Below are 24,638 nucleotides of genomic sequence, written 5' to 3'. Positions count from 1 at the left end.
CTAAAAATTGTCAAACTTTGTCTTTTTTCCCCTTTTGTTCACTTGAATAATGCAGCTCCTACCCCAACCTCTTCTCTAGATTGTGCATTGTATTTTCACCAAAAATATACTGGCATATGATGCAAACAAAATATGCATGCATATAAGTATTTAAGATTACACCAAAACAAAAACTGTTTGTACATGTAATTCTGATTTCAACTTTATGTAAAATTCAATTAATACCACTCCCAGCAAATTTACACAACTCCTACACATAAAACTGCACATAATCAAGTATGAATTTTATACAAAATGTCAATATATTTATTTACAATGAGGTGAGTGAACATGCAAGAATTTACAACTACAGACCTACAGATGAAGTGACATCAATCTTAAACATTCTCAAGCATTTCATTATTCAAACCCCATTGCATTTGTGTCTTGTGGAGTTCATAATTCAAATCCTACTGCACCTGTTTCTTGTAAAGACTTCACAGCATCTCTCTCTAAAAGAATTTTCAGGAAGGGGGGGGGGGGGGGGGGGGGGGTAAACTAATCTATTTATTGCCTCTAATAGCTTTGAATGAGAGCAAGTCCATCTATTCCGTCTCCTGCATTACTGGCCAATATAGGAATCACATATACTTATTAAGTTTATTTATATGTCTATAGTTCCACTACAGATTTGACTGGATCAATTACAAAGTGATGAAACGTTTAACTTTTAGTCGGTTTATGTTAAAAACTCAACAATACTTGTTAATGGTTTATAGCCTTTTGGTCTACAACCAGTTCGTCTACTACCCAATTGGGCTATTATCATATGGTCTACAACCAGCATGTCTATCATCCACATGGTTTAATAATCATTTTGTCTACTTATCATTTGGTCTAATAACCATTTGGGCAAATAGTCATTTGGTCTCATTTCCATTTGGTCTAATAAAAATATCCATTAAATCTACTACTCACTTGGTCTATTGCTCAATTAGTCTAATTTTCAGTTGGTCTAATTCCCAGTTCGTCTAATGACCATTACTATCCACAAGGTCTAATAATCATTTGATGATTGCTGTTACTTATCATTAAATGATTATTAGACCATATGGACAGTAGATAAAATGGGCATAAGACAAACAATATACCATATGGGAATAGACCAATTGAGGTAGTAGATTAACTGGTTGTAGACCAAACGGCAATTCACTTGTAAACATGAGGGACACTAAATCACTTAATAGCTTGAACTTGCCTTTGAGTCAAAGCTATTAGTGAAAGTGAACTGATAAAATTTAACTTTTCTGTGATGTGAAAATGGTTTTGTTTACTAACAAATATTTTGTAACTTTGGGACACATAATTAAAAAATCTATGGGTATTTTAGAAATAAAATTCTGTATTTATTATAAACTTACTCTTAAAAATTTACTTCTCCTCTAATCTGGACACAATATCGGTATATCATTCACAAATTTCAAATGACTTTGTCCCATAGAAGGTTTCTACTGACTACATACTGATATAATATTACATTTGGAAAAGCCCCATTGCTCTCTACGGTCACATGTAATGGGTGAATTGAGGAGAGTGGCATCCGTTGTTTCTCCACGGGTCCATTTGAGTCCTCCACAGTCGTGCCATTCACACATCATTTAATCTAATAGAAGGAGAAGAGATAGAGCACAGTGATCAAACGAGTGATTACCAGGTAGATAGAAAGAAAAACATTACATATTTTGTACAAGAAATTGTAGGTAATCTCCTTTTAGATTAAGCCAGGAGGTTGAAAATGCAAGTCTGCACACAAAAATTCTTTATATTTACACATCTGTATTTCTGTGAATAAATTTTTTAAAGGTAATTCAATCTTTTTATGTACCGGTAATACATACTTCAATACAGAAAATCAACAAAGAATTTTCCATTGCTAGTGGACTCACAAGATAGAATTACCCTGTACACCTTTCAATCAAGATATTGTGCTTATGACCTCCACTTATCAACTTTATTTATTAATCACGAAACCAATTTCAACTTGAAATCAACCTATTTTGCAAAGGCCATCTTTAGCATGTGCAGAAATAAATGAAACAGAAATAAATGAAACAGAAATAAGTGAAACAGAAATAAGTGAAACAGAAATAAGTGAAACAGAAATAAGTGAAACAGAAATAAGTGATAAAATAGGGCCACTTGTTACAAGATAATCTTTATATTCATTGTCTATTACTTACAGTGTACTTATCCCATTTCTTCTCTGGATCAAACGGTTCCCATCTGCTAGCAGGGAAGATGTGCTTGTTACGTTCATACCAGTGTCTCAACACCACTTTACCTGCATGGGACTATGAACAGGATTGCAGAAGAGAAAAGAAATGTTGATTACCAGTAATTCTAATAAATGTCAGAAACATCCACATTTCAAATATTAGTTGAATTATTCATCCTGTTGTTCAAACCCTTGTGACTGTGAAACTAGTTTTTAACACAAACAAAAAGAAAACAAAAGTCACAAATTCACAACAGTATTGTTGAAAATGGTCAACATATGTCACATAAATCATAAACATACCTCATCTTTCTCTACTGTAGCATCACTGGTCATCCTAATGTCTTCATGAACATCAAAATTGAAGAGGGGACCTGGTGAAGAAAAAAAAACATTCATACTGATATCCACTGACCTAGTTAAGAAATACATTTAATGTTTCAATTTTCACATCACAGTATCACGAACATCAAGAATGGCAAGGGGACCTTGTAAATGAATAGAATGCAAACAAAATTCATTGATCAGTTTCCAAAACTGTGCTAGAGAACTACTCATCAATTTATAATAATAATGATAATAGCTAGATTTATATTGCATACGTATCCCTCCCAGGGGAGGCTCAAGAGGTCTACAAATGAGCTGCCCTCAGGCACTAAAATCATTTAAGGAATAAATTCCTGCTAGGAACCCATTCATATCTTGCCAAAGGAAATTAGTACCCATTAAAATAATGATTATTTGTGCAATACAATATGTTAGTCTGTTTTCACATTAGTGCAATATTACCATTCTTCAAATGGAATTCTCATTGATAATCAATTGTATAAACACATGTTTATTGATGTACACGATCATTCCTTGAATACTGAACACATTTAATACAACTTACCACTTTTTCCTCTTGCTTTAGTCACAATAAAATCATAGAAGCTATAATGCTGGAAAGGTGCAATCCCAAACAAAAGACAGAAAAATATGTCAGTGCTGATAATCCAAAATATCAAGTTTCGTTGGCCCAAAGCATCCAATTACTATCCATTAGCAGCAAATACACTTATTTAAATGCTATGTTTCCCTCAACCATTCTGTGGATTATAAATGTAAACTGTTTCTGGATCTATACAATCTTTACCATCAGTTTAAAGATACGCTTGAGTTTAGGTAATGGTAGAAAATGATTTGTCACTGAATCAAACAAAACTCACTACATGTTCAAGATTACAAATAAATGATATATGCAGAACGATTTTGGTAGAAAATATATAGGGGATGAGTAATGCGCATAGAAAAATAAGTAAATCAAGGTAAGTAAGCCCGACACCATGTGCAAATGAGAGTTGTGATTTTTATTGAAGATGATTTCTAGCAAGTTTTTATGAGGTTGTTTTTATTTTACTGGTTCAAACAATCAATCTACTGTAGGATAAACAATCCAGAATGAATGATAGCCATGTTCTCTTGATATACGATGCCCATACCAGAGATCAAGATTAGCTTTAATTTAGGTTAAATGGTATACTTACATGGGGTATAATCAGATCTTCCTTTATGTACACCATCTGTTCTACACTGACAGCCCTACAATTAAAAAAAAACATATTTAAAACACTGATATTCATCACGGTAGACATACTACAGGAATATGAATTTCAAAAGCATACAATGTACAATGTCAAATACAGGACCCTCTGAAATCACAATACCAACAGTTGAATAGCAAAAATGTTACCCTTTAAACTCTATTAAGTATCAATTGAATGAGTGAAAAGAAAATTTATATTGAACACATACAAAAATCATAATTAAAAAAAAAAATGTCTTACAGTGACAGACCTATTACACATAGCGAGAAAAGAGGAAATTCTGACCATTCTTACTTTAATTCATGGAAATCTCTCTTGAGATTTTCCAGACATTTCTGAAGAAACCTCTGAATAGTGTCTCCTTTCTTCATCTGTTGAAAGCCAGAGAGAACGGAACAGAACAAAATAATTGTGATGATTACCTTGTCAATTAATATAACCATTTTTTTTAAATTATGAAAAAATATGTCTTTTATGTATATTTTGTTATCTGTATTATTTCTGCATGTGAAATGTGAAATCAATAAAACTCAAACTCAAACTCAAACTCAATCAATTATAGATGATTATTATACATTTCTAATTTTCATCAAAGCACTTAGAAAACAACAAAGTAGTTAACTTTTCTTTTGACTAAAAAAAAAAAGATTTTTCATTTATCTCCAGCATTTGGTAAAAGGTGTAGGAGTTCAAAACACATTTCCTTAAATTTCAAGATTTGGAATGTACATATAATGATACAACATAATAATCCCTAGAAACTTTTAAAACTCAAACTTATGTTTGAAAAAGGCATGCTTAGTGCTGATTTTTTTTCTCCAGAGGATTTATCTGTCAGATTGTCACTAATAAACATCTTATTCCCAAATTAACAGTTCACAATTAGGCCACTTCCACTTGTGTTGATTAAATTAGAACAAAAGGAAATTCACAATGAAGAACAGTATAAAGGTGAACATGCATTCCCGGGAGGCTTTAAAGCTAACCAACTAAATATTAATTATGATCATTTTGCTCTTCATCCAAATTGATACACAGAGAAAACCTATCACCCCATCACCCCATCTATGACCTTGACAAACACATCATATTACCTAAAATCTGATCAGACACACTCATAGTAATAATAAACCCAGGACCTTCCTGCAGAGTCTCCCATCATCTATTGAGAGCCAGAATGGCATTGAACTCTATGTAAGATGGGTTAAAACCCTTCTGGCTCTGCTCTGATGATATCTTACCTTGACATTCCTCCTGTGACCTGAACCATCCCAGTAACTGTATGTGATGTCAATCTCATCATCTGATAAAAGGAGATGTGTAAAAGAGAGTTAAATATATGTACTACAAAGAATGAGACTGGTGAAAGCTGTCAGGTATCATTGAAAGTTTGTTGACCTTTGATAATCATACCAATAAGGTAAGCCAGAAATTGTTTGCATGAAAATGAATGTGGATTGAAATGAAGGGCTGTTTTTTTTATGAACTAGAAAATGAAGAATTATACTTCAAAATAAAATGACTATTGATTTACATCGTAGAAAACATCCGATCTGAATATTTTGAATGAATCAATCTCAATTTTTTTTCTCATCAATTTGATGGATGTATTGTATTCTTATGAAATGCAATGCAACTATGAAATCTTTGTATGCAGCAGTCTTAGAACTGTTTCTACAAGGATTTTTCTTTCAACAAACAGAAATGAATGAATGATTGACTAGATATTGAGCCTTGAGACATTTGACAAGTTGCTCATAACTAAGAGCCATAACTAGTGGTTTGATGACTGCGAAATATTAATTAAGATACCTTAAATTATAAATTAAAGTATACCAATCACTTAAAGAAGCAATATGTGTACAGCTGGAATGTATAAAATATATAAAGTAACATAATACACCAAACACGGAAGCCAAGTCCTACTTGGGTTCCGTGCAATCTCTTTTCTACACAAGTGCATTAAAAACTAGCACTATCTCTTCATCTTTAATATAGTATAGCGACGTTGAACCCTTAACTTACAGTTACAAATTTTGTTCGTGACCGGTATACTTTTAGCAAACCTACTTTTGATTTTTTCCTGCTTGGTTCTCCATTCTTGTCTCAGTTCTTCCCTCATCATCTTTTCCTCTTCCTGAAAGAAAACAACAACAAAAACTCAGGTTTCATATTTCTTGGTGATTAAAATAACCGTTGTTGCAAACATACCCTTGAAGAAAAATGGTCCAGAAATTAGACGCATTACAAAAGCTAATAGAGTCCATACAAATGCAGGAGAGTAGAATAATTAGGATGGCTATGATAGATCAGGAAGCTCTATGTCCGGAGGTTTCATTTTTTTTTACTATGGAATTAAATAAATACTGAACTTGAACTTGAACTTGAACTTGAAGTGGATAATCACTTAAAATGAAATAAAAGCAACTAAGTTCTGGTGAAAAGTAACAATATTCATATTACACTACATTTAAAAATGATACTATCTAAGCAACTTACCTCTCTATCTCTGTCTGGCAAGAAGCTTGTGTCCACATCCGGATTCTTCCCTATCCTCTTTTTCTTCTTCACTACTGCTTTAATATTGGGTTCATAATAATAAATAAAACAAAAACAAAAACAAATTATCATAGTTCATCAATCATTTTTTATTAATAACATTTTCTATCATAATGTATAAATGCATTGTATATCCAGAATATTGTTAACTTTGTAATATACTTTGTACACCAAAAATTAAAAGACTTATCACCCAAAATATATTACTAATACATAAAAACATAATTAAAAGGAACACTGTTACAACAAGTTCTCATTGTAACACAGTACTTTGACGGGTCACTATTATACACATTTTTTTCAGCCCTGATATAACAAGGTACAAAATAAAGAAGTTAATTTTCTTGTTTCCAAGAAGTTTGTCATAACAATGTTTCAAAGTCAAAGACGTGTGACTGACAACATGTATACCTTGTTGAATTGTGCAGGTATGGTTGTAGGCTATTTCATAATTAAACAAATATTAGTAGCTGCAGTAAAAAAAAGTATTTTGAAAAACTCACCAAACTCATCATCTTCCTTATCTTCCTCTTCTTCATCTACTTCTTTTTCTTTTTCTTTTTCATCATCATCACCATCTCCATCTCCTTCCTCTTCATCCTCATCCATATTAAATGACAGAGTGCCAGCATTCTTTAGCTTCTTCTTCCTCTTACGTTCCTTCGCTCTGCACATATACATGAAAGAGTTTCAGGAATAAATTTATAAAGACTACAACCATTACCTAAACCACTTGTTAAGGTTTCTACATACTTTTATTTAATATTGATCTCATTCTTTGAAGAAATTTGTAGCAATATATTGGTCATTTTCTAATCACAATTTAAATAAAATTAATGTACAACACTTCATCTTACTATAGCGAACCCTGTATACAAATACAGTTTGTTTGTAAAAGTAACATTTCGATGGCCCCCTGAAAATGGTTCTTCTATGAAAGTTGTTCATAAAGACCACCTGTCAGACAGAGCCTGTTAGACATATCTTGTATCGGTTGAGTGGTCTGTTTTTCTCCTTTGGTTTGACTGTAAAATGATTTCTAGCTGAGGAGTAGAGTGTCATATAAAATAAGTCAATTAAGGAAGAAAGTAATTAAATATAGACATTTTTTTCTCTCCAAATAAAGAAAGATGCTACTTAGAGCACAGATATGATTTGACTTACAGAGCTTTAGATGATTGAGCAAGTTCTTTTTCTCTCTCTTTGAACAAGTCCTCTCTCTTGGCTCTCATCTGATCGAAGGTGACCAGACCTATGGGAGCAAATATTCAAAATCAATCTTTACAGCTGTCCACAAAAATCATATATAAAGACTTAATTGAAACCAAATCCACCGAACTTTAATTTACTAGTGTCACTCGTATCTAGAGAATTTGAAACTATTTTTAATTATTGGTCTTTTACTAACTCCCTAATGAGTAATGACCACACTAAAAGACCAATTGTGACTTCCTTTTACTATTTAGCACACAGGACTGGACTGGACACTTTATATCATCACTAACAAAACTGAAGGGGTTTTTGCAGTCATATCTGAACTAGTCTTGAGCAGATACAGTAATAATGAAAAACTAAGAACCAGTGTTGACAAAAAGAGAACCTAAGCACAAACCCTATCTTACCGATTGTGCTGCTCTTGAGTTGCTGTTCGACTGCATCATAGTGAGCTGAGAATTTTGCACTGATAGTAGACACTCGGCTGACACTGTCCTGGAAAATTAAAACAGAATCAACAGATATCAATCTGAAACAAACTCTCATGTAAAGATTTTTTTTAAAGGGCAAACACCGTGACATGACCACTCAATGTGAAGCTTCAGCTAAAAATCAATGCAGCAGATAAGTAAATACACACACAAACTTTCATCTAGATCTACATGACAAACAAGAAATAGATCTAGTTATATATAAGAAAAGGACTCAAGGAGATGACGATGATGAAGAAGAATAAGAAGAAGAGGAAGAGGAGGAGTAACCGAGTATTGTGTTTTTGCTTTTATTACTAGTCTAGAATCTATTTCTCCTCTTCCCCATTTTTCTTATTCTTCTTCTCCTTCCGGCCTCAACAACAAAACCACACTTTACAGTCAACACAACCACAATGAACAAACAGCTCAGCTCAGCATACACGTCGAGCCGAATACGTAACGACCTCCGACGGTGCGGTGCAGTGACGAGTCGGGTCGCGAGACCCAACGGCAACACAACACTGCAGATTGTCACTGTCAGAGTCGGCACACAAATCCAATATCACTGCGAGTTTCATCACCCATTGTGGTACATTATGCATTCATACGATCATCAAATTTTTATTACCTGTTCTATGCGCTGTTTCAAACGTTCTAATTCATCTCGTTGTTTCTCCCTTTTCATCAAAAGTTGACGAACTCTTCCAGCTTCGCTGGCAGCACCCTTGTATTCAGCCATTTTCTTCAATGGGACGATTCCATTTAGTATGGAGTGTTGAAGATTCCACTAGTATGGAATGTTAAAGATTGATAAATTATTTGATGCAACTCAATAATTTCCTTTATCATTCATTTCAAACTGTATAGATTAATCATATTTTTAATTTAAATTTTTAAATTTAAATTGTATATACTTAAGTTTCTATTTCACAATATTATATATTTCTTATATAATTTCCCATGATAACCCACACTAAGGCTGCGACGGGTAGTCGAATGCTCGAGTACCCGCACGGTTGACAACTACTCGGGTACGATTTCTTGTACCCGAATATTCGGCCGCAAAAAAAAAAAAAATTAAAAAAAAAAAAAAAAAAAAAAAAAAAAAAAAAATGTCCAGGCCCACGCTCACCCGTGCCAGGGAGAGCAGCGTCCGCTGGCATGGTACCATCGGTAAAAATGTTTCCCAACTCAAGCACTGTCAAACTCACCTTTCAGAAACTGGGACCAAATGTCCAGATTTCTGTTTGGACTTGGAGGAAAATGGATTATTCTGCCATCTTTGGTTTTTAAAACAGCATTGTTTACTGTTATTATTCTTATTAAATCGGCGCCTTCAACTGCAACTCAAAGTAAAGTTGCAAGTTGCATGCGTTTTCAGCGAGCTGCGCGAGGGACCTGAGAAACTGCCGAGTGGTATGGTAGTGGCAAAAAAAGAAAAAAAAGAAAAAAAATCCAAAAATTTAAAAATTTAAAAAAAATCAAAAAAATTCAAAAAAAATTCAAAAAAATTATAAAAAAACATGGCGTCCGAATATTCGAGTATTCGCCTGTGAGCCTGGGAGTGTACTCGGGTACCTCATTACACTGTTGTGCACAGCCTTAACCCACACCCTCCACCGAGCTAGACGCTACCACCCTTAGTTGACAATCCAATGATCTTCTTACATAATTTACGTTCTAAACCAGTGAATTTCAGGGAAAGTCCCCCCAAGTGGAGTATTAAAGTTGTGAATTATTGTTTAATGCAGCAATGTTTTGTCGCAATTTTCGCAATTTTCAAAATGTTCAACCATGCTTGGTATCAAGGTCTTCGAATGGAGCCAAACCCAAAGCAGTTACATCCGTAAACTGCTTTCATAACCGGTCAAATCCTTCGACATCTCTGCCGGTGAGACAGACCACTTTACATCGGCATACTCCGCCAGCAGTACGGGGGATTGCCAATTCAGCTTTCCGTTACCAGGAGTCGGAATCATCTGTGAGTCCGAGCTCAGCGGCGTCAAGCGTCTCTCGAGTTACAGCCTCTCCAGTCGGCTTTGCCAAGAATCTTTGTCTCGGCAAATTTAACAAGGTATACGTATACACATTTATAAACATTTAAATGGAAGTAAAACTTAATTTTCACCTTGCCTGAACAAGTCCAGTGCACACTCATAATCATAACTTGACATAATTCATATTCATTATAATTTTCATGTTATTTGTTGATGTCTTAATTAGTAATGATGAATCTGATGTTTTGTTGAGCTAGATCATGATCAACAACCTACCTTTTTGTCAATTAATTCATTTCACATTTTAAAAGTCTCCCCGAACTAGACCGAAAGCTTCAGTCTCTATACCGTCGGTTGTTCCACTGAGACTACGTCTGGCTCCACTAGACCTCCGGTTATGGAGACAGAACGATCGCCTATGCCAGCCTATGTTGAAGATATCACGGCTAGATTTTAGCCGTTAGGCCCCTCCCACAAACATGAACAAACTTGCCACGGCCGTATTGTTATGCCCCCAAAATCCCCCAAAATCCCCCAAAATGTCATTTTACCTCGTGCATATCCAATTTTACATTAGGCCTAGGCTATAATACATCGGTTCCACTTACTAACTTGATTGAAATAATCCGTTTAATGGTCCCTTTTAAGGAAATTATGGGTCAAAATCGACGTCCATGTTGAAAATCTTGCAAGCCTTGTTAAACTCTCGCTGCCGTCAATCTCATCCCTTCTAGTCTACGCCGAAGGCAAAAATGATTATGAAGGAAAAACTGTGCGCCATCTACACGTTCGTAATGGCGTTATCACAGTTTTTCCTTCATAATCATTTTGCCTTCGGCGTAGACTAGAAGGGATGAGATTGACGGCAGCGAGAGTTTAACACAGCTTGCAAGATTTTCAACATGGATGTCGATTTTGACCCATAATTTCCTTAAAAGGGACCATTAAACAGATTATTTCAATCAAGTTAGTAAGTGGAACCGATGTATTATAGCCTAGGCCTAATGTAAAATTGGATATGCACGAGGTAAAATGACATTTTGGGGGATTTTGGGGGATTTTGGGGGCATAACAATACGGCCGTGGCAAGTTTGTTCATGTTTGTGGGAGGGGCCTAACGGCTAAAATCTAGCCGTGATATCTTCAACATAGGCTGGCATAGGCGATCGTTCTGTCTCTATAACCGGAGGTCTAGTGGAGCCAGACGTAGTCTCAGTGGAACAACCGACGGTATAGAGACTGAAGCTTTCGGTCTACCCCGAACCACCTTTTGAACCTAACTCTGGAGCCCCAGTACGGTACCACTGGTTATAGACTATGACATGAAATGATGTTTCACTAGGACTTTAAACATCTTGATATTATTTATTGATACTTTTATAGTTTTACTTTTAACCTTTTTAGGTTTTAAAAATTAGAGAACGCAGCATACTTTTTAGAATTGTATATACTCTGAAGGAAAAAAAAATATCGGTAGACGGGTCTATGTTATATTTGGGGATATGGTCCGCTGAGACTCCTGGTTCTGGCTCCACTTAAATGAGTTGGAGGAAGAGTCTCAGAATTTAAAAGATAATATAAAACTCCTCCAAATTAGGATTTTTCTGTCTGGACTATACTCTATACGTTATAGACTATATTTTATCATTGTATTTATAAACCAAAAATTAATGATTTAGGATTAATTTCCTCAAAAGAGCCATAGACCCTACAATGAATATGTAACTTACCCTGCAATGTGATTAACCTTGTGTTTTATATCTCTTTACAGGACGATGCATTCCCTTTCCCTGAAATCACAATGGAGCAGTTTGATCACCTCAACCAAATGTGTGATCCCATTGAAAAATATTTCAATGAAGAAGGTAGAATTTTCATTTAAAGATTTGAATTTTCAATAAAAAGAACAATCCCAAGTAGTTTAGTACACTCCCGCCCCCCCCCCCCCCCCCACTCAGTGTTATTTAGGGTACACATATTCATGTTCCCTCCTTTTGAAAACACCCCCTAAGTCTGATGTGTAAAGTCAATAAGGGCCAGATTTTTGTGTACTATGAGCCAGACTTTGGTGAGTGAAAAGTACCCCTTTACCGGACAATTTGGTAACATGCATGGCATCCCTCCGTTCACGGAGTGAGGGGGCTGGGAGTACACGACAGACAGTTATATTATTTGTCTAGTCCATTCAATGTGAACAATGCTTTGTCAATGAAAGTATGGACCTCTCAGTCTCAGCTAAAGGGGGGGGGGGGGGAATGAAGATATAAAATATAAAAAGAAATAGAATAAATGTAACTTACAATATATGTGATTTTCACTTTTGTTTTTATGGTATTTTTATTAAACTTTTAAGTGTGCATGGTATTGGGACTGTGAAGGTCACCTTGAAGTTGGTACATACAGCAAAATGAATAATAAGGATATGTAGGTAATGCATACAAGAAATATTACTGAGCCTGATACAGGTGCAAATATTACTGGTAAACATACTTTTTAGTCTTGCGCTCTTGTATGTTATAATGATATTTTTGTTATACTTTAAAGGTGCCATTTGCAGGCCAAAAAAAATGAAAAGGTTTAATTCCAAAGGCATTTGAAAGATAATACTAATTTAGAACTTCCCTAAAAAGGGGGGCTTGAAAATGTCTTTTTAAGGGAAAATAAGGACTGTTAGTTGTTGTATCAACTTTAGAGATTGCAATCCTTTTAGTAAATAGTCTGATTTTCAGACCCTTGTACCAAATCGTGTACGATTTGCGCTGCTCAAAGATTCAATCGGTTTAATTTTGGCCATTACAAGAAGTTGGTCATTGATGTAGACAAATGCTCATGTATCCTTTACAGCTCATTTTATGTATGTTATTGCCAAAGAAAAAAAATGAAGTCGGTCAGTCACTCGATAGTGTCTGACAGTGAAGTCTAGAAAGTAAACAGGTTTCCTTGCATAATTTGAATACTAGGACACTGCTAACGTTTATATTTCACAGCTAGGACATATGTGATTCATGATTCCTGCGAAGTTCTATAGAATTTGATGTTGGCTGTAAATGGGACATAGTACTTTTAAGTGTGCATGATATTGAGACTGTGAAGGTCACCTTGAAGTTGGTACATTGATACAGCAAAATAAATAATATTGATATGTACACTGTAGGTAATGCATACAAGAAATATTACTGAGCCTGATACTTGTGCAGATATTACTCTCTTGTATGTTATGATGGTGATAAGAAAAAAAATGAAGAAGCATAAAATTTACTCATCTATTTTTTTCTTTCTTCACCCTCAGTGGACTCCACAGCAATTGATGTAAATGCCAAAATTGATGAGAAGACGTTGCAAGGATTGAAAGATCTTGGTCTCTTTGGTCAACAAGTTCCTGAAGATTATGGTAATAATATCCACTGAATTTTCTATAAATTTTTATTTTTTCTTCTTCCTTTTCTTATTTTCTTTCTTTTATCAGTTTGTAAAAAAGTTTGTAGTGAAATGAGCTAAAAATTTGTGTTCTACAAATATTTTGTCTTGAAATTATATACCTTGATTTTCGTGATACAAAATTTATTTCTGGAAAATAGAAAGTTGGGAGTAGCACATGAGCAATCGTTCGTGAACTAATATTATTATATTTCCCAACTTTTATATCATCTTAATGGACCCCGAATGGCATTAATTATGTGTAAATGGTATGATTCTGTGCCCTTCCGCTGACTAAAGCAAACAACATATCTTCTTATACAGGTTGTATTCACTTCTTTGTATTTTTCTTTATTTGTTATTTTGATTCTTTACTAATATTTGTACAGGTGGACTTGGACTGTCAAACACAGAATTTGCTCGCCTAGCTGAAATCACTGCACAAGATGGTGCTATTGCTGTCACATTAGCCGCACATCAGTCCATAGGTTTCAAGGTTTGTATTAGTGGTCAGCCATTCCTAAGCTAAAGTTTCTAATTACCAATACTAGCAACGTCATATCCATTATTCAAATGCACTCTTTAAAGAAAAGGTTGAGTTCTGGGAAGAGGTAAAAAAATAATTTGTGAGTGTTACATGTATCATTGTATTATGCAAGTGTGGAAGAAAATCAGATAACAAATTTTCCCTGAAAAGCATGGCTCTTCAAATGCCTTAATATTCTAAATACGGCATGTAACATCATAAAAATTAGGACAGATTTTTTATGCCACATGTTTGTGTAGTCCCATATACATCTTTCTGTGTACAGTGCTTGTAACTTTACCAAGACTGGGCCAAATTTCTTATCATTTGGATGATTCCAGAACCTTGCAGTGTACACCAATACTTATATGCTAGATGATCAATCTTTTCTGATCAATTCCACAGCGTTCCTTTCACAATGCAATCGCATGACCGGAACTTAACTTTATCTTAAAGAAGTTGGTAGACTGATGGACAAGCCGTCAGTTTTATGCTAATTAAAAGAGATGTATTGATAACTGCAACTATACAATTCATTAACAGTGACCCTTTTTTTAGAGGATCTAGCTTTACAACTCTGTATCCTGATATCTTTGATAGTTTGCTGAATGGTATCAAACATTTGACTGTTTCTTTAAGATATAATAAGCAAGTTTCATATGAAGCAAAATAGAGAGAATACACATTCACTTTTACCATTTCCATCTTTTTAGGGCCTTCTGATTGCTGGAACTGAAGAACAGAAAGCCAAGTATCTTCCCAAGCTAGCTACAGGTGAACTGGTGGCTGCTTTTTGCCTTACAGAGCCTTCAAGGTTAGAAATAGCATGGATTTTTTTTTAAACCAACATAATTCATTTTGCAGTTACTTGTAGGCATTGCATTGGGGATTCATTTCACAGTATATTTGCTAATTATTTAACCACTCTGTGGTGAGCAACATAAAGCATAATAGGACTATGTCGTGTACTTCAGTTTTAATAATTGAATGTTGCAATTATTTTGATGCGCGACAATGACACTAAACCTTTTCAGTGACATTTATGTTTGTCATATAGTTGTTCTGTCCTGTTTTTTTTCTTTAATAACTATTTATTAGTCATGTAGGCAAGGAGGTCAATTTCGGTTGTCTTTCCTTACATTATGCCACCAAGGCCTAGTATAGTTATTCATTTGAAGATATTTTGAAAGAGATTTGAAAGCGTTTGGTATTTGCAAGTCAGACCATACAGCTTTGTGTCATCAAATTATATTGTGTACATATTCTCTCATACTGAGTTATTATTGGAGGGTTTCAGATTGGATATCATAGGCCAATTTCTACTCTTTAGCCATTAGGTATGTGAAGCAAACCTTTTCTCATAAGAGTCAGTTAAGTATATTTTGTGATAATGATTATCTTTGTTTTTACTTGATACAAAATTTGTTTAATGTTACACTACATATTTTGTATTTCAGTGGCAGTGATGCAGCCTCCATTCGAACCAAGGCAACTCTAAGTCCAGATGGTAAACATTATCTACTTAATGGAGGAAAGGTATGTCAAATGCTCACTGGGTGTAATGAATATATAACATTGTAATTCTTCCAGAAGATTGAAATCGTGTGTATAATAAATTTCAGATTGTATTCCTTTGTATGAGTTGTACATAAATGCTGATCTTGATTGTAAACTGAAAGAAAGGGGTTTTGTATCTTGGTAGTTGCTGGTTTTAATGAAGGATAGTGATGGTTATTATTTATAGTTAGACTTTCTTTTCAGTTCCATACCTATACCTCATCAGAGTAATTAGTCTTTACCTTGGACTATATGTATGTATATTGAGAGATTTAAAAAATCAATATTTGGCAAGGGATTTCAGATATCATATAAGTTTCATTGAAAAAATTTCTATCATTGTTTTTTTCTTCAGATTTGGATCTCCAATGGAGGGATTGCCGATGTGTTTACGGTCTTTGCCAGAACAGAAGTAGTGGACGAACAGGTACGAGCTGACTTGTCTCTTTGATGCAGATAGCAGGACGTATTCTAATAGTTTATCTTGCATATCTACCAACATTTAGATTATAAATGGACTTTACACATGGACCTAGTTGTGATTGTAGATATATTTTACCAAGGTCATGGGATATGTCATGTATTCATATCATTTTTATAATAGATTATTTGGAGAACAGTTTATGTTCTTGCATTTCACCACTAAACTCTTGCCTGAAATAAACCAACACATATTTAACGAGATTTCAAAGCTTGTCAAATAATGCTATCAACTGATAGTAAAAGAGTGTTGAACTTGAATTTATAAAAATTAGAAAAAAGGCATCCATTAAAAAAGACATGGGAAGGGTTTGTGTGGCATGCAAAACTTTTATTTACTTTTGTGTAATCATGCTTTTTCATTTATGAATATCACTAGTGTTCTGCTTACAGGATGTTTGATACAAATCATTACACTTTAGAAGGGAAAATACATAATAAGACTGCAACGTGTACACACTTATGCACAGGCTTAATTTATAAATATACAATTTCCGCAAGAATTCTGATATCCATTTCTTGAAATATTATCATTGCACAAATGATGAGTTGTCTGAATGTAAATCCTTTCAGGGTGAAACCAAGGATAAGATTACAGCTTTCTTTGTGGAGAGAAACTTTGGAGGGATCACCAATGGCAAGCCAGAAGATAAACTAGGAATCAGAGGTTCAAACAGTATGTATTGCATTTCTATTTCTCTCTAATGTTCATTTTCATGTATTCAAATGAGACTATAGTACCATTGAAGCAACAAATAGAAAGCTTTGTTTTTTACAAGGTTCATTGATATTGGGTTAGATTCAGAAGATTCTATGCAAACCTAAACAAGAACTTTGTATTTCATCTCCTATTATACAATCTCTTACAAGTTTAAATATTTCATGTCAATTTTTTTCTTCAACAAGGTTAGTGCTAAATGTTGGCCTGTCAAAGGTCCACTTTATCATTTGATAACTTTCGTAAATACTAGAAATGTGTCAAAAACTTTCACCAAAATTTAAGTAGCTTAGCTCTACTCCATTTTTTTTCTTCTGTAGAGTTCTTATTGATTTATGGAATCTGTACGTAAGGGCACCCTGTTTAAATTTACAATTTGGGGGGCTTAAGTTTGGTAATAAAAATTTGATGCTGATGTGCACCAGGTCTCTGTCAGTGTCAAGCCCTTCGTATAATTTATTCCATACATTCAACACATTTCATGATGATTTTAAAGCCTCCAATTAATGAATCGTTTAAATTTCAGCTTGTGAGGTGTACTTCGACAACACCCCTGTGCCTCTAGAAAACATCATAGGAGAAGTAGGTGGTGGTTTCAAGATGGCTATGAACATCCTCAACAGTGGTCGTTTTAGCATGGGCAGCTCTGGAGCTGGCATGCTTAAAAAACTCATAGGTAAGCACATTATTTTTATAGAATAAGTATTGAACGCAGATATTTTTCAAACCAGTAGTTATTTAATACATAAGGAACAAGTGTTTATGAACCGAAAATCTGTTTGTTGCTATATACCAGGTAGTGCAAAAATATGTTAAAGGGAAGAATATCGATGGGTGTAATTTATCTCTGGTACAACTACATACATGTATAAACAAGCTGTTTCACAAATACAGTTAGCAACTAAATTATTTGTACCCCTTGGAAATTTGATGTTTTTAAAATTTGTTTATAATGAAAGAATTAATGGTGGACTGATCAAATTAGAGCCTTTGTGAAATACTTTTAGATATAAGCTTTGATATACACTGTATCACATTCTCAAGAAACATGAATAGAGAAAAAGCAATTTCTCACATACTTCAAAAATTACAAAACTTTGTAAGTTATGAATAATTTAGTTGTTAAGTGTATCTGCTGCAACACTAGATAAGAAAAATGTCAAGGAGTCAAATGATTACTAAGGCTTGATGGGTTGTTCATAGTGATTATAAGAATTGATAACATTTACATGTAACTCTCGAGCTAATAATTCATTGTCTATGTGGTGTAATATTCTTGAGTACCAAGCATTAAAGCAAATGGGACTCTTATTTGTGTATTCTCATGGCCTTATCCACAATATGGTGACTGGCAGAAATTGGGGGGGGGGGGGGGACATCAGCAATGCACCCCCCTCCCATTGTGTTGTTGTGCCACCTTCTATTGATAGATCAGAATGTCCCTGGAAAAAATGATAAGAAAGACCTACTCTTCCCCTTTTTGTTATTGTTCCTTTCTTGTTAGAGTTTTTTTCAGAATTGTTCCTTCTTTCCTCCCTTTTACAAGAGCCAGGACCTGGGTTGTGTTTCACAAAGATCCTTAGTCGAACAAGCTGGACTTAAATATTTTGGAGAGCCATTTGTAGCCTTGAAATAAAATATATTCAGATACAAAAATTCAAGTATTTTAGACTTTTCATAAATTACACATCAAGAACATGAAATCTCCTTGATAATAGAAAATATGAATGATTGAATTGACATTTTATGCCTTTTAAAATAACTTTTACAAATATTCTCAAAGATGGTAACGGCTTTCCATGATTTTTAAGTCCAACTTAGAGATAATTTCAACTTAGGATCTTTGTGAAACTATCCCCCCCCCCCCTTGCTCTTGAACATGGTATCAGCTCTTATGCCACACTTCCTCAATCATTTCAGGTATGACCACCGAACATGCCTCACAGCGCAAGCAGTTTGACACCAAGCTGAAGGAGTTTGGTATGATACAGGAGAAGGTAGGAAGGATGACTATGTCAGCCTATGCGATGGAGAGCATGGCCTATCTCACTGCTGGTTTACTGGACAGGCCAGGCACACCGGATTGCTCCGTAGAAGCTGCAATGGTCAAGGTTGGTTCAACTCTTCATCATGTGCAAAGCAAAAAGATAGTTACATAGTTGTTCAAACCCTCTGCCAGGCACATGACAACCTGTTTCTATATACATGCCATATATTCTATCCAAAGTGTATGGTTCAAAAAACAATATGAATTGTGTTTCCTTATAAATATGAGTTTGTTTAAGAGATTCACTGAAAATGAATGCTTGAAAAAGTAATTGTTATTTGATATTTGTTGTTGTTGTTTATACCCTTTTCTTTGGTCTAGAGTTTTGTGAGATTCAATTTCAACACAATTATAAATTCATAAAGGAATATATGTATTGTATTTGTAGAGCTTATGTATAAGACGCTTGAAATTCTTAATTCCATATGTTAAACGGTTTATTTTACCTAAATTTAATGTTTAAAGTGTATATTTAATTCACATCCGGAGGGGGGGGGGGGGGTATATAGTAAGACATACAGGGTGTGCCGCTCTGATAGGTCATCTTTTTCACAAAAATATCCCTAAGCATGGATCTGTTTTATTTAAAATTACAAGAAAATTGTGAAAAACGGGCCTTACTTGAGAAAAATCCCCCAGAAATGACCCTTCAAAATGGGTAGGGGTTTCGAGGCTTGAGCAGCACATCCCCGGCCAAACCAAATCTGAGTACCCCCCTCCCAGAATTCACATCTAGAAATTATCCTTACTGGTGATAAACAGTCCCACTGCTTCATTTTCATGAATAGATCTTCAGTTCAGAAGGAGGATGGGTATGTGTGAGCGAAGCTCTGCAGATTCTTGGTGGTTTGGGCTACATGAAGGACTATCCATACGAGCGCTACCTCCGTGATAGTCGTATCCTCCTCATCTTTGAGGGAACCAATGAGATCCTACGGTTGTATGTTGCTCTCACCTGCCTGCAGCATGCTGGGAAGGAACTTGGTGCTATGGTCAAGTAAGTAGTTTACAGCTGTTCTAGTCCTAAGCACATGAAATTTAATGTTACACTTCGTGAAGCAAAACACCAATCCTGTAAATTAGCAGAGCGTTTACCTTTATTCTTACAACTCTGATGCGTACTCGACCCGTTGAAATACAGGAATTGATCACCCAGATCTTGTATTCCATGCATTAACCTTTACTTAAATATTTCTTTTGAAGGTGTACTTTGATTGAATTTTCTAGGTGGGCCCAGCATTTTGCACACACAAAAAGAAAATTGTTTAAAATTACATGAATGTGAAGTTTCAAAGAAAATGTAAGAGTTCTGCTGTAAACAAAAGACAGCATAATGTTTTTTTTTTTTTTTTTTTTTTTTTTTTAATTGTGCAGGAAACTTCAGAATCCAGTAGCAAATCCAGGTTTTGCATTCAAGATGTTGACAGGTCGATTCCTAGGTCGCCTTGGACTCAAGTCATCAGGCAATGTCAAACTCCAGCATAATGATGGAGGCGTTCATCCTTCTCTTGAGGTACCAACGAACCTTAAATCTTCAGCAGAATCTTTAGCAATACTCTTCTTCCCTCTTTACTTTACGTCCCTGATCCTTATCTTTCCCTCCGTCTATTTCTCTCTTCCCTTCTTATTTTTTTCTAGTGTTGTGACTCTGGTATATCCAACACAAGGTGATGCTGAAAGGGATTTATGCCTTGCATATTACCATGTTCTTGAATTGTGTTTATGTTACTCTGTATATTATTATAATTTGAATATCTTATTTGAATGAATTAGGAGATGTGTTATGACACTGAAAATACAAAAGAAGAGAAGAGAAGGCAAAATTCAGGCATACTCAAAAGAATTATTGACTATATACATTCAACACGACTCACTTATGGGAAAGGTAACCTTTTCCATCGTTTGGCAACCAAGTATTAACAAATTGACAGTGCATCAGTTTTATCTAAACCTTCTGTTTTGTCTAAACCTTCACAGACAAGTGGGAAGCAGCTAGCTCAGTGTGTCACATCATTCCAGCAGGTAGTAGAAGGAATTCTCAGCAAGTACAAGAAGGTAAAATTAATCTTCATCATCATCATAACCACCATTGTCATCACGATCATCACCAATTTAAAGATCAACATCTTTTTCATGTCTTTACAAGTCTACATGATGTACATAAGAAGATCTTCATCATGGGCCCCTTAAAGATACTATGTCCCTTTTGCAGCCTACATCAAATTCTGTAGAACTTTGCAGGTATTATAAATATGTAATGTATGTCGATCCTATCTGTGAAATTTAAACGTTAGCAGTGTCCTAACATTCAAATTATGCAAGGAAACCTGTTTACTTGCTAGACTTCACTGTCAGACACTATTGAGTGACTGACTGGCTTTTCTTCTTCTTTGGTAATAAGGTTACACAAGCATTTGTCTACATCAATAACCCACTTCTTGTAATGGCCAAAATTAAACTGATTGAATATTTGTGCAGCACAACCGTACAGTACAACCGTTCGGTACAACAGTCTGAAAATCAGGCTATCACTTACTGACTTGGTAGCACTTAAGTCGATTTGACAACTTATAATCGCTATTTTCCCACTTAAAGACATTTTCAAGCCCCCCCCCCCCCCCCCCCTAGTCTGCAGGCACAGACCCTAATTTAACACTTTATCAACAAATCGTTGTGCCTTGAGAGAAGTCTAGCCAAGCTACCTACTGGTTGTATCAGGAGCAGCTACTGTACATGGCCTATGGTAGTCTTATAGTGCAGACTCACTTTTACGACTGACCAGGGTTTGTGCTTGCAGACTACCCCCCCCCCCTTTTTTTTTTTCAGGGAAGTTTGAAATTAGTATTATCTTTCAAATGCCCTTAAAAATTAACCTTTTCATTTTTTTGGCCTGCAAATTTACTTGATACAACAATTTGTCTCCCCTCTGTACCTTCCAATCTTCACCGGCCATCTTCAGGATGTTGTGAAGGAACAGCTGATCTTGAAGCGAGTGGCTGACATCCTGATTGATCTCTATGGTATGACTGCCGTCCTGTCCAGGGCTTCAAGAGCCAAGACCGTTGGACTCAGGAACTGTGACCACGACGTCCTCATTGCAACCACCTTTGTCAACGAGGCTGAAAAGCGCATCGCACAAAATATCTATGATATTGGTCTAGGTATGAAATCTTACTGATCATCATTAAGTGTGGTTAGGTGTAACCGCTGTTGTATGTATATCTTGTATCACTAGGCATTTATCTGGACAGATGAATAGTACCGGGACCCCAGTCTCATTGATAAGACCAACGAGATACTAATTATATACCTTGAATTGCCAGGTTATCAGTCAGTTTTAAGTCAGTTTGGCAGTGTGACTGGGTATGAGACAGGTTGTTGGCTTGGATGTTACAACACAGAAGTTGAACCTGTGGCTTTGATGTATTGGTTTCCATTACAATGTTTATACATGCATGTAAAATGTAGAGCAACAAGAGCACAATTGACCTTTTAATGTTCAATTGTAATATTACTCCAAATGGCTGTACATCGGCAATGTCAAGGATAATCAGAGTCTATTTGCAATTTTGCATCATTACAATCTTGAACCTATTTTTTCAAATAAAATTTTATGGGTATCTACAGTTGTAGAAGACAGCACTTTAAAACATGATTGTGCAAACAGAACCCTGATATTTTGTACCTATTACTGGACGTATACAGAATCTTCCAATCATGAATATAATTGGCGTTTTCATTATCTTTCCAGCTCCAAGTCTCAACAACGATGCTTCCATCATGAGGATCGCAGAGGAAGTGTTTGATAACCATGGTTACAAGGCATCTCATCCCCTCACCAAGGAGTTCTAAACTAATCTAATCTAAAACTTGAAACTTTCACAATCATGAAATGTTCGCCTGTTTTGCGATCGGTTCCATGCCGCAAAAAAAAGTAATCACCATCGACGCACTAGATTTTACAATGTTGCTTGTGGTTCAGATTTGCAAAGTTCATGCCATAAAGTGATATAATTTCTAGACACAACACTAAATTTCCCAAATTGCGAAGTTGTTTGCCGTCATTTTTTGAAAGTTTCTGGTTTGACAGTATGTGCAAGATAATATATTCCATCTTTAATTTATGTATCTTTCTGTTAAAAAAGGCTTATGATTATTTATTTTGTAATAGAATTACATGTCCATATAGTGGTTAAAAAAGATAAGAAGAAGCAGGTACCAGGGTAGATGTTACAGTGTACCCTTATAAAAGTGAAAACCTAAATGCTTTTGGGAGAGTGCCAACTTGCAGTTCTTTGTGGTGTGCACAATTCTAGACACATTTCCATACAAGCAGGTACGTGTAAAGTAGGAAGCCATTAGTGCAATTACAGATATGGACGATTGAAGATTTGTAATGAATACATATTTAGGCAGAGATGTGTTTGTTTGCTTATCATCTGTCATTTTTGGAATATGTTACATGCACGGTTTAACAGGGTTCTCATACAAAAAGCTTTAAAACTTGCATTTTTTCTGTGGACCAAGTGGTAGGTGCCAACATGTCTTCAATAGGGAATGAGACGCAAGTTATTTGGAAGATAATATCCTTTTCATATTGCTCTCACCAGATCTGGTAACGCATTTTAAAAGAAAATTTGAACAGCCTTTTTCAACTTACTGAGAGAATGGATCAACAAAATCAATACTGTGTAAGCCAGTATACAGGTTGCTTACATGTTCCAATGGGCAGTTCATTTAGATGTTGGTCCTTTTAAGTGTACAGTGTATTCAACTATTCATTTATCTGTAAACTGATTTCGTCTCAATTACCTGGCCAATAACAACCAATGAAACATATTTTTTTCAGTAGATGATCAAGCCTAACATTTAACAGTACCTTGATAGCATTTAGCAGAATATTGGATGAGGAGGTTTCTACTCATTTACAATGTTGCAGATGTGATATGTTTACTTGAAAGTACATGTACATCGATGGCTAAATTGTCACTTTTGTTCATCACAAAAGAACATATTCCTATGTTATATGAGAATCAAAGCCCGTTTGTTCAAATTCATTTTCTTAACCCTTTAGCAACTTAACCGCTCGTCCATTTTCAATGGGGTCTACCATGACAATCTTATACGTGCGTAATCCTTACTGAATTCTGCATAGAAAAATAGCACATGTAATATGTTACATATTGTTCAGAACAATGTAAAAATGAAAGCAATATTACATCTTCCAGTGAGTAATAGGCTTTTTTTAACAAAATCTCTAGTTGCTAATGGGTTAAGAGACATGAATTTGCACCGCCTGTGAAAGTGAATGTACTTGGTATACTTGTATTGAAATAAAATAAAAATTTCAGTCAAACCTAAATTTCAGTATCTTTTGTATATATTTCCTTCACTTCACTTTGCTGTGTGGTTTCTTTGTAGGAAACCTTCAGTCCCTTTAAGATTAATGTGTATGAGAATTGTGAAAGGGCAATCCAACCCTTGTAATAAGTTGATTTGTATGAAAGCAGAAAAATAACATAACAGAATGGCAAAAGTTTGAAATGAATCTGACCAATAACAAGGAAGTTATGAATGTTTTTTAAATGAGATCACTAGGTCTATGCGAATCTCAAAATGGTAGTTTGGTGACTTTGGTCAGTGGATTGTGACATATTGTAGGACTGTGGACAACTCTCCATTTGCTGTTTTTCTTGAAGGTTCCTTCTCCCTCAGGGCACTACTAAAAATAGATAGCACATTATTATAGGATTAGGTCCTCTAAAAAGAATAGACCCTCCTGACAAGTCCTGAGCCATGAATTTTTGAA

General features: G+C 35.1%; 2 protein-coding genes across 3 annotated transcripts; one reads left to right on the top strand and one right to left on the bottom strand.

Moving 5' to 3' along the window:
• Positions 1–279: 279 nt before the first annotated feature.
• LOC753921 (protein FAM50A) lies at positions 280–8,862 on the bottom strand. 2 transcript variants are annotated; one of them, XM_031000251.1, is made up of 13 exons: positions 8,716–8,862; positions 8,022–8,109; positions 7,564–7,651; positions 6,903–7,066; positions 6,340–6,416; positions 5,911–5,977; positions 5,082–5,143; positions 4,135–4,211; positions 3,781–3,835; positions 3,147–3,195; positions 2,558–2,628; positions 2,220–2,330; positions 280–1,642 (listed from the first exon to the last, which is right to left on the bottom strand). In XM_031000251.1, exons 1-13 carry the CDS (start codon positions 8,824–8,826, stop codon positions 1,634–1,636), a joined length of 1,029 nt encoding a protein of 342 aa, XP_030856111.1. In that variant the 5' UTR covers positions 8,827–8,862; the 3' UTR covers positions 280–1,633. The 2 variants fall into 2 exon arrangements, with proteins under 2 accessions (XP_030856111.1, XP_030856112.1); XM_031000252.1 differs by having other exon boundaries at positions 6,340–6,413.
• Positions 8,863–9,699: 837 nt separating this feature from the next.
• On the top strand, positions 9,700–24,191 carry LOC753939 (acyl-CoA dehydrogenase family member 9, mitochondrial). Its single transcript, XM_003727906.3, has 15 exons — positions 9,700–10,161; positions 11,856–11,949; positions 13,374–13,475; positions 13,891–13,997; positions 14,741–14,841; positions 15,485–15,563; positions 15,940–16,011; positions 16,638–16,740; positions 17,309–17,458; positions 18,703–18,893; positions 19,618–19,826; positions 20,204–20,342; positions 20,807–20,884; positions 21,789–21,990; positions 22,581–24,191. Exons 1-15 carry the CDS (start codon positions 9,841–9,843, stop codon positions 22,679–22,681), a joined length of 2,049 nt encoding a protein of 682 aa, XP_003727954.2. The 5' UTR covers positions 9,700–9,840; the 3' UTR covers positions 22,682–24,191.
• The last annotated feature ends 447 nt before the right edge of the window (positions 24,192–24,638 follow it).

Source organism: Strongylocentrotus purpuratus, unplaced genomic scaffold (assembly GCF_000002235.5).
Source record: "Strongylocentrotus purpuratus isolate Spur 01 unplaced genomic scaffold, Spur_5.0 spur5_scaffold_6, whole genome shotgun sequence".
Lineage (NCBI taxonomy): Eukaryota > Metazoa > Echinodermata > Echinoidea > Camarodonta > Strongylocentrotidae > Strongylocentrotus > Strongylocentrotus purpuratus.
Note: the sequence above shows the minus strand (reverse complement) of the source record. Positions and strands in the feature narration are given on the sequence as shown.